At 39.4% G+C, this 10577-nt stretch overlaps 1 protein-coding gene across 1 annotated transcript in view; it reads right to left on the reverse strand.

Annotated features, from left to right (window-relative positions):
* The window catches only part of LOC104967223 (protein ELFN1-like), a 9694-nt gene extending 6886 nt beyond the window's left edge, over positions 1-2808 (reverse strand). The window contains 3 exon segments of the mRNA XM_010796640.1: positions 2136-2142; positions 2218-2274; positions 2586-2808. Coding sequence (XP_010794942.1) covers positions 2136-2142; positions 2218-2274; positions 2586-2808 — 287 coding nt within the window.
* Between the last annotated feature and the right edge of the window lie 7769 nt (positions 2809-10577).

The following is a 10577-nucleotide window of genomic DNA, read 5'->3' on the forward strand; positions in this document are numbered from 1 at the left end:
CATCAGGTGCAAAAATACTGATAGCACTGTCAGACTCAATGTGTCCATGGCTGCAGGCGAGACCTGCGTAAAGTGCTTACAATCTTTGTAGAATCCCTAAATACATCCTCGATTCCAAGGAGCCCCAGCCCTGCGGTTTGCTATAATAAGTACCTTGGAACCTCTTGTGATATCTATGGAGAGACCACCACAATTGTTCCTATTGCGTATTCAATATGCATTAAGCATAAAGACTGGGAAGCAGAGGGAGATAAGAATGTTGGTGGGCATCCACAGAACATCAGGACTCCCTGAGTGTGAGCGCTGACGAGAAGGTAGTGATCTATGTCTATTACCAAGGTGCAGTGTGCGAGTTGTTGTGATTGTCATATCGTTATATGTATAATTCCGGTGTGTTATTCCCGCAACCGAATTATATGTAGCTTACTATTTCCCATGGCACACAGCTGAGGTACTTCAAACTCATCCGCCCCGCCGTATTAGCGAGCGCGAGAACTAATCCACATTGTGTTCAGATGTACGTGTAGTGTGTCGGTCTCCTGATGTGAACTTGTTCATAGCAGCTGAAGTAAAGGGTGGGTGGTGAGTTTGGGTGTGTGATCAATACAGTTGTGGTAGAGCTTAGTACAGTGATGTTTTTGTATTGAATAAAAAAATAACGAGGGCAATAGCTTAACATTGTTTAATGTGTAAGGTTCTTGTTCACAGTTTAATTATCATGTACAAATGTCAATAATAGTCTATACAGTATATTCATATTTAAAATTCTGTCTATAGTGATATAATGTCTATTTTACAACCTGACAAAGTCTACTCAATTTCATTCTGCTGTTTATATTGTTTATATCTCATTATGCCTGTAAGTACTGTCTGATATATATATTTTAGGGCTGTCAGTCGATTAAAATATTTAATCACGATTAATCGCATGATGTCCATAGTTAATTACAAATGAATCGCACATTTTTTATCTGTTCTAAATGTACCTTAGAGGAATATTTTTCAAGTTTTTAATACTCTTATCAACATATGAGTGGACAAATAAGCTTTATGCAAATGTTTGTTTATTATCATTGGAACAATGACAAATATTCTCCTGAATATTCTCAACACAACAACCTGGAACCTCTCTCTCTCTCTTCACTCTCTCCTAACCCTGTCTACTTCTCTGCACTGAGCCAGTTGCTCAAACAGACAAGCCTGTTTACAGTTGTCGGCGAAATGCCGCTCCTCTGTCTTCATCTTCAGTCAAAGCATGAGATTGAAGTTCTGAAGCGCTGTGATGTGCAGTCGACACGTTGGATGCGATCCGAATGATCTAACGCAACCCCTCGTCCTCCACAATGTTAAGCTGTAGCCACCCATTTAGCTATCGCTGTTGTTGTCCAGGCGTCTCCCCGGCAAACTTTCAAGCGTGGTCTGCCGCAAGCGAGCGACAGGAGCGGGGCTGTCAGCAGGGGCGGACTGGCCGTCTGTAGAATCTGGAGAACCACAGAACGGCCGGTCGTCAAGTACCGCTGACGGCCGGCTCGGTTCGCTGACGGCCGGCACCGCCCTTACTATGTTTTTAAACGACCTCATCGAAGTTGCGCCGACAGAGGTACGCCGTTTCCCCGCAGCGAGGCTTTCCCCCCCGTTGACAGTTCACTACCCCCCCCTCTCCCACCATCCAACAACAACAACAACGTCAAGCCTTTGGGCTCTGAAACTACGGGGAGGGCTGAGGACAAATACACATGCGTTAATCGCACGTTAAAATAATTAGTGGCGTTAAAAGAAAATGTGCTTGACAGCCCTAGTTTTTATATAAATGGATCAGGACAAAAGAGACAGAATCTTTTTTCCTGAAACTTTCAGAATCTCTTTACACAGAGGGGACACACGTTTAGAATAATAATAATAATTCATTACATTTATAAAGCGCTTTTCCTGGTGCTCAAAGCGTATGTATACAAGACATGAAAAAGGGGATTTTTCATAATAGGTGACCTTTAATATTATTTCCCATAATGCAATTCAACAGCTATTTTTAGGCTTTTAAAAAGATAAATAAGTTCTTTGTTTCGACCAAAAAAAAAATGGTGATACTTGAAAATGACTTGTATTTGAATGTTTCTAATGCATTTAGTATTTACATTCGGGCTGCGACATTAATCGAAATGTTATTCAAACATAATCGTGCATCACATAGACCTATAGAGTAACCTTTTGTCTTACCTTCAGCTGGGTTCATGACGGCGTCGTGGAGAACAGTGGCCACGCAACCTGCCAAACCTGGTGAAACAAACACATATTGTCTAAATGAATGACTTTGGTTACAAGCGTTTTAACATCAAGTTCATTTTTTACAAATTTGGAGCCTTTATTCAGTACAAGTGAATTATTTGTTTGAGCTGTTTGAATGCATGAAAGAAAGGTTGGTACGAGCACATCCCAGATAGCATGTTTGGATGACTTTATCCTCTCCGTTGTAAACAGGATATAATGACTTATCCCACAACCCTCCTCCAGGCGTTGTTACTTAGCCCAGTGTGAAAGCAGTCAGTAATATCAAGATATTGATGTTGAAACGTGGGAACATTTACCATTTGCCAAGTGGCTGTTGCCTTCGCTCTGCATTACGTCACTGAGTGAGCGTTTGACCCGCTCATAGCAGGCGAAGTAGATGGCATGTGCGGGCCCCGCTCCGATCATGGTGATGTTGAGGCCCCTCAGCGGTCGGAGGACCCCCTCTGTCTGGATGATCCTCTTCAGAGCCTGATACACACCCTTGTACTGTGCGTTTGGCGACGGCTGCAGGCTCTGCATCCGTGTCTGAAAAAAGAAAGATATTTTAAACATTGTGACTCATTTTCAGGTTCATAGTTGTATTTTGTGCCTCTACTGTGACATGTTTACATGCTTTAAAGGTCACCTATCATGCTATTTTTAGGCAATAGCATAAGTCTCATAAATATAAAAATATATAAAAAACATGTCTATGAAGTGTTTTGCTCAACATACCAAACAGATCACCCATTCTAGCCATGCCTCATATCCCTCTATTTCACTTCCTGTTTCACAAGTGCTGATTTTATGTATAAAGCTTTAAAAAAAAAAAAAGATTGATACAAAATAAAAAAGGAGGGGGCTGAGCTCATGCAGAACCCAGCAGATACTGTCTAAACCAAGGGTGTTAAACTCAAGGCCCGGGGGCCAAATCCGGCCCGTGACTTAATTTTCTGTGGCCCCACAAGAGCTTGCAAAGATTATTATATGTTTATTATACGGTTACATGGCGATTTACAGAAGCACGTTGCCCATAAACTACATGTCCCACAATGCATCTCAAATTAGACTTTTTTTCTCAGAATTTGACTTTTTCTTCTAAGTATGCATTTTTTCTCAGAATTTGACTTTGTTTCCAAAATGTTGCTTTCTTTTTAAATGTCACTTCCTTTTTTTTTTAGTCAAATTCTGAGAAAAAATGCATACTTAGAAGAAAAAGTCAAATTCTGNAAGTTTCAGGAAAAAAGATTCTTTCTCTTTTTGTCCTGATCCATTTATATAAAAACCTGTCTGAAAATGAGTTTATCAGCTTTTGGCCAGTTTATGATGTCATAACGATGTTTTGGCTTGTGTAACCATTAGCCAATCAGCAACCCCCCTCCCCCTCTTATCACCTGAATCTCCTCCTAGAGCACCATTGTGTTCTTTTTAACCAAATCTCTCTCAGAGGGGCGTGGGGAGGGGCTCCTTATTTTCATCTAAAGTAACAGACAGAGAATCAGCACTTTTGAAACAGGGCTGAAACAGAGGGGATTATGGGATGCTGCAATGATCTGTTTGGTGTTTGGAGCCAAACACTTCAGAGACATGTTTTGTATATATCTGAGACCTACTATTGATGAAAAACAGTATAATAGGGGACCTTTAATGCTTCTCTCTGACTATAGTTTCCCTATTGGACAAGTGAACAGGACACTATCTTGTGCTTCGAGATTTGTAAGCGCTCTGAGATTTGTCTTGGCAGATGAGAATTGCTATATAAATGACATTTTATTATTATTATCTGTAATAAAACATGCTCTAACAGGTGGCTCTTTAAAATGCAGGCTCCTATAATGCTGAGTCACTGATGTGTAACACAGTTATCCGACACACCCATAGCGACACTGCAGTAGGCTCAGGTTCAATGGTGAGTTAACCAGGATATATAAAACATTTAGTCAACAGACAGGAAATGACTAATAGTAACAATCCTTATAATACTGTTTTTATTTCTTTAATAGCATCGACTGGAGGAATCAAAGGCTCAGATGTCTCTCTGTGGTGGAATAAGTAGAGTGGATTATCACTGAATTCCTATTATGTTTTGGTTGAATCTGCTGATATCTTCAACAAAAACTAGGATCTTGTTGATGGTAAAGTTGAAATGTAAACTATTGGCCTGTAACAAGAAACCGGACGACACAGCAAGGAAATCCTCAGTATAAATTATTAAGAATAAGAGATGTGATGAGAAAGTTGTACAGACATTTATTCAGCCACTTTAAGATAATTCGTTTTTAACAAGCTATTTGAAACAGAAAATGTAATTAACTTGCACCTTTGCAGCAGCATTATGTACATGTTTAAAAATGTAATGATAATGTTATTTTAAGGAGCTGAAACTTAGAAACAGAAGTGCACCCCTTGTTCCCTTTTCCTTATTTGTTCACATGGCGTGTAGGGATGATTCGTGCAGATCAGTATGTTGAATTAAGTAGGGTTACAAGTGAGTGGGTGTTGTGACGTGGTTGTTGCATAAGCTCACTTATTATTTTTAAATTTTTCTGAATATTTATTTCCCATGACTACTGTAGAGTCAATTGTCCAGAGAATGAATGTGGATTATAACCTTTCCCCAAAACAAGAGGCAGATGTTAGTGGGTGTTACTGAGTCATGTTAGGCAGTGGAAAAGTCTTTTTTTAACTGTTCAGATATTTCACACCAAGTGGTTTCAAAAAGTCCCTTTGGATAATCCTTACAAATAATAATCTCTTAATCATTGTTGGATAATCCTTCCAAAAATACAGGTTGCTTGAACAAATGACCAGACCACTAGTAGTTAACATTTAACCATTGATTAGAAACGTTGTATGGTGCTGCATTCCTTAAAACGTGAAGATTAGTTGCAAGCAGCAACAACAACAACAACAACAACAACAACAAACTACTATGCAATTTAAGTGTCCAGACAAATAACAACTAATATAAACACATATTTAAAAGTAAGATTTCTGTCATGTCTGGTCCTTTTTGGAGGATATAATTTACAACTTTACCCCAGTGCTGGAAACTAACTTAATAGAAAATGTATGAATTTTTGCCCCCCAAAATGTATTTGCGCAGCTTTAGTTAAATTGCATGTTTTTCAGATTGTATTTGTAATAAAATCAGTTAATAAAATTGGATGTACTGTTCTTGATAACATAATCAGACAATACACATTACAATAGTTGTTAGAATGTAATTCATCTCGACCAGCCAAAATATTAAAAACAGGTTAAAATGTTAATGAATCAGCAACAAAAATCCAATTTAGCCTTTTATTAATATGAATTTTGAACATAATTAATAAAGCTAGAGTACTTAGCCTATTAGTAATATTTGGTGACAAACCCTCTCTTATCTTACTTTTTTTTAAACATTGAAGCACGTGTAGGCTACTTGAAATAAAATACTGTAAAGTGGGTCATTGCTAGGCTACTTACTTAACTTGCCTTGGGATCTGAATATTTACATTATAGTTTTTACTAGCAGTCATAACTATTGCCTATTCAATTGAGGATCCGTCCTTATGAGTAAGGGGAGTTGCAGGTCATCTATAGTGAAAACAAACTGCCTGATAAGGGGACCAAACCTATTTATCTATTCAAGCAGGACTATGAGATTAACACTTTTGACAAACCCATTCAAAAACAGAGACAAGCAGGGATGCACAGCAGCGCAGTGAAGTGTCAGAGGAATCCACCACAGGAAGTTTTAATTGGACGCCTTAAACCAAGAGCCCGCCAATATCCTACATCTGATTGGTCCATAATAATCTTAGCCACGCCTCCGATTTGGGGACGTCACACGGGCGCTGGAACTCTACTAAGTAGCGATGATGTTGTGGTTATCCATGCTGCCGACTGCTCTCTGAGTGTTATCCTGTGGAGAATACGGACGGGGGAGATCTCTCCACGCATGGAGTTGAGCTCGGACCCGGTGGTGGCAGCTCTGGACATGTCGCAGGTCAAAAGCAAAGAGGACGATGAGCCTTTTGATAGTGACGGGGACTACGAGAGCTTGCCACCTCATGTCTCAGTGGCGACCCACATGACAGCAGGAGCCGTGGCGGGCATCCTGGAGCACACGGTGATGTACCCCGTGGACTCTGTCAAGGTAAGCTACACACACAGCTAATCACATGTGTTTTGCTTTTACAACTACTAGCTAAAAGGGGCTGCTAATTGACAACATGCTATCGATTGCTAACCAGCGTTAGCAACCATATGCCCATCCTTAGTTAGCCTTAGCTAATATAAGCACGCCTGCATGCTTGCTTCAACTGAACAAACTAGTTGAGCAGGCTAGCATGAATTAATATGGTAATAAAATTAGCCAAACCTAGCAGTTTTACTAGCCGTCTTTCTGGGTGTAACTTTGCTAACATAACATAATTAATTTGTCACATTTAAGCATGTCTGACACACATTTCTTCTCATTTTAAGCATGAGCTCGTTTTTCTGTGTATAGTGTAAACGGATTAACATGTTGTTCCAGAGTTATTTCTCCCATTCACAGGTTGTTGTTTCTTCACACAGTGTAACGCAATTCGTTACCCAGACTTGCCCCTATTACTCTTACGTAGTAGGGTAAGTGAAGGTCAAGTAACTGACTCGGCTGTAAAACATGTCAGACGGCCTTAACATTCAAACCACATATATGACCTCGAGATATCTACAATCTAAAAAGGTAAACACTGACCTTTACAATGTTGCTAAACCCCTCAATTGCTGCTTCAAAGTATACTTCTGTGGCAACTCATATATTCATTGACCAGTACACATAAGTCAATTGCCTCACTGTTGAAGTCCCCATTGTTAGAAGATAAAATCTACATTATAAATGATCTCAATAGCTTTTTCTATTATGATCAAAACATTTGTTTTGCCTTTTGGATGAGATTGAGTTTCATTGTCATTGCTTCCAGTGAGTATCAGTGCAACACAATGCAGTATAGTATCCAACCAAGTACTACAAACAGAGGCAGAGTGAATATACAGTACATCTATAAATGAAATAATATGCCGTTGTCATGTATAATAAAATTGTACATTTAGAAAAAGTGCAGTCTTAGTGATTGGGCCTTTTGTTCTTGTTGGAGAACTAGTTTTATTCCAGCAATTTCTCAATCCCAAATATTTACTGGTTAGAATTTTATGAAATGTGGGGATAACCTGACTAAACCACTCATCGAGAAATGAATAACAAGAATAATAAAAAATGGAAATAAAACTAATACCCAGTATGAACAACATTTCATTATAGTTGTATTGTTTTCTTAAAAATGAAACAGAAACTCCTTCTAACTTCAGCTTTGTGTGAACTGGGTTGAGAAAATGTGTTCATTGAATGCCATTGTTCAAGTTTATGTAACTGAATTAGATGTTAGACTAATTTTAAGCTTGTTAAAAATTAGCAAAGTAAATCGTAAACTGTTGGTTTGAATGTGAACTTTGCTCCTACAATCCTCTTCTTCTGCTCAGCCCCTGTTTTCTAACAATTAGCTTGATGTAGCACAGACTACTCATTAACATAATGAAATACAAAAGAGAGAGAGAGAGAGAGAGATGATATCCTCTTTGTTTCAGTGTCAAAGTCTTTCCAAATCAACCCATGTGCCTATTACTCAAACCACTGTGGCTATTTCCTCTTAAAGTTTCTAAGTTTACATAAGCACCTTCCAGCTGAAGGTACTCATTCAGTTTGATCAGTACATGTCTGGAGTTGACAAATAACCTGTTTTGCAATTTCCGTGGATTAAAGCTGATGAATAATTAAGAATGGTTTCTATTTTCCGTTATTTTGTCAGCTGCAATGTAGTATAGAAAAAACCTTGCATAAAAGACATAACGAGTCCTCAATACATTTATTTCCAGTCTGTGTTTCCTTCATGAATGAATTGATGTTTCACATAAGAGACAGTAAGAGAACTGGGCGTTATATTGATATTATATCCATCTTGTTATTTGAGATTAAGACAAGATGTGTCATTTTTGATATTTGGACGTTGTACAATAGCATGTTGTCTCTTTCCTGGTTTTAAAGGTTGAATTACAGTCAAGTGATGAAATATCCTGAGCTTACACGTTTGAAAAATCAAATGGTCAGGTCTACACTATCGTCACAATATTAATATCGAGGTATGCCAGCTCTAACTTGAGTTTAGCCCAATGACTGGTTTTAATAAGACCGGGTCATCAGTGGATAGTGCTAACAATCCACTGAACCTGTCCACCTCTCAGTGAAAAAGGAGATGCAGCGACAGGGAGTGTCGATGAAAGGAGGGGATCTTATCGTTGCTGTGCACATTGGGAATCCACCTCTCTCAGTGAAGGGTGTGTGTACACAGTAACTCTTCTGCAGTGTTGATTAGGAAACCGCCATAAAGACAGGACTGCTGAAGATGTGCTATGTAGTGGATGAGGGTGTCCTTTTTTAGGTATGCTTCAATGGTTTTGTTATCACTGTCCAACTGTGGGCCAACATATTCATGCAGAAAGAGCACAAGGGATTCTTTTGAGAGCCTAATGAAAATATAATCTGCATCATTCTTCTGAAGTTAGCCCAGAGGCCTGTACTACGAAGCAGGATTTACTGTTAACGAGGTAACTTCAGGGTTAACTCTGGGTTTCCGGTCCAACGACGCTGGTTCTCTTCTTACCGGTGTAGATCTCCATGGTAACTTATGCTGAACACCAAACCTGCTCAGAGCTCAGTGTGCAGAGTTTAAAGCTATCAAGTAATATTATAGGAAAAAAGGATATACAGTTTAAACTGCCGTGTGCACAAACACATTAGGTTGGCGAAACACTAAAGTCAAATGTAATTTAAAGTCAGGTTCACTCATGTTCTAGATGGGGCAGTAATATCATAATTGTTGTTAATGTATGCATTCAAACACTCAGTAGTTTTTTTTACCAGCTGTTCTGTATTCACCTTGCAGGTGAAACTATGTGGCTTGTATCCTGGATAAAGTGTTTAAGTCATGGATGTTTAAAGTTTAACTTCTTCATATTTGTCGAACATGATAGTTTATCAATCAATGTTTATTTATATAGCCCAATATCACAAATGTTACCTTTGTCTCAGTGGACTTCACAGTTTGTACAGAATATCAGTATGACAATACGACACCCTCTGTCCTTAGACCCTCACATCGTACAAGGAAAAACTTCCAGAGAAAACCCACAGTTTAAAGGGAACATGGGAGAAACCTCAGGGAGAGCTACAGAGGAGGGATCCCTCTCCCAGGACGGACAGACGTGCAATAGATGCCGTGTGTAAATCGAAGAGATAATACATTTTACAGCGTAGGTAGACCAAATGTTTGGAAAGACCAAATGTTTGGAAATGCATGTGTCTATAATAAGAAGATGAATCCACGAGGATGTCAGCAGTCCTGTGGGAGCCATCAGGGAAGTAGTATGACGAGAGTCAGGCAGGACCGCAGAGACAGGTTCAGCCACGACTCAAAGTCCAGGACTCAGATCCAGTACCCAGGATAGAGGACCCAGGACACACGACCACTGCACCAGGATTAGTCTCGACTCAGGATCCCGGCGTATATATGGACACAAAAAAGAGATTTGGGGGAAGCTGGGTTAATCGGAACATGAGTACACAGGTACAAACAGACAGAAAGACGAAGTAAGGTGCCCCCCCCGACAGTCCAAGCCTATAGCAGCTAAACTAACGTGTCTACATACATGCACTCCCTTAGGATTGAGGGAAAAGGGTAGCAAGCAAGAAGTAAGAAGCAGAGGTGGAGAGGCACACAGTTTACTTTCATTCAGGAAGTATGACGCTGCGCTCTCAGTACGCTTGTCCATGTTTGTGATTGGTCAAATGTTGCTAGCCCCGCCCCTTTCATGTGAACGCACACTCAGCCGGATAGAGAAACCCTGGCTTGAGTTACAGAGTTGATAACCAGCTTCGTAGGACCGCTTAGCGAGATCACGTTTGTTAGGGTTAGTTAAGCCGGGTAACTCAAACATATCCAGGGTATATTGAACTAGATTCGTAGTACAGGGCACAGGACTATTTTTTTTTTTTTTTTAAGTTCTCTCTCAACAGTTCCTTAAAGTCTTATTTTAGACCACTTACACCAAAGTTTGAATACTTACTTACTGAATGATGTAAGCTAAGCATTTTTGGAATCTTCAGCTTTTTATTCTATGCATTCTTGGTTGTTTTTACCCCAACAGTCATTATTAGCATGGGTTGTATTAGGAAAATAAGATAAGATTGGACGTACAGATATAGGATGCATTTGACACAATTTAAA

The sequence above is a fragment of the Notothenia coriiceps genome, unplaced genomic scaffold (assembly GCF_000735185.1).
Source record: "Notothenia coriiceps isolate Sejong01 unplaced genomic scaffold, NC01 NC01_scaffold00037250, whole genome shotgun sequence".
NCBI classification, from domain to species: Eukaryota; Metazoa; Chordata; class Actinopteri; order Perciformes; family Nototheniidae; genus Notothenia; species Notothenia coriiceps.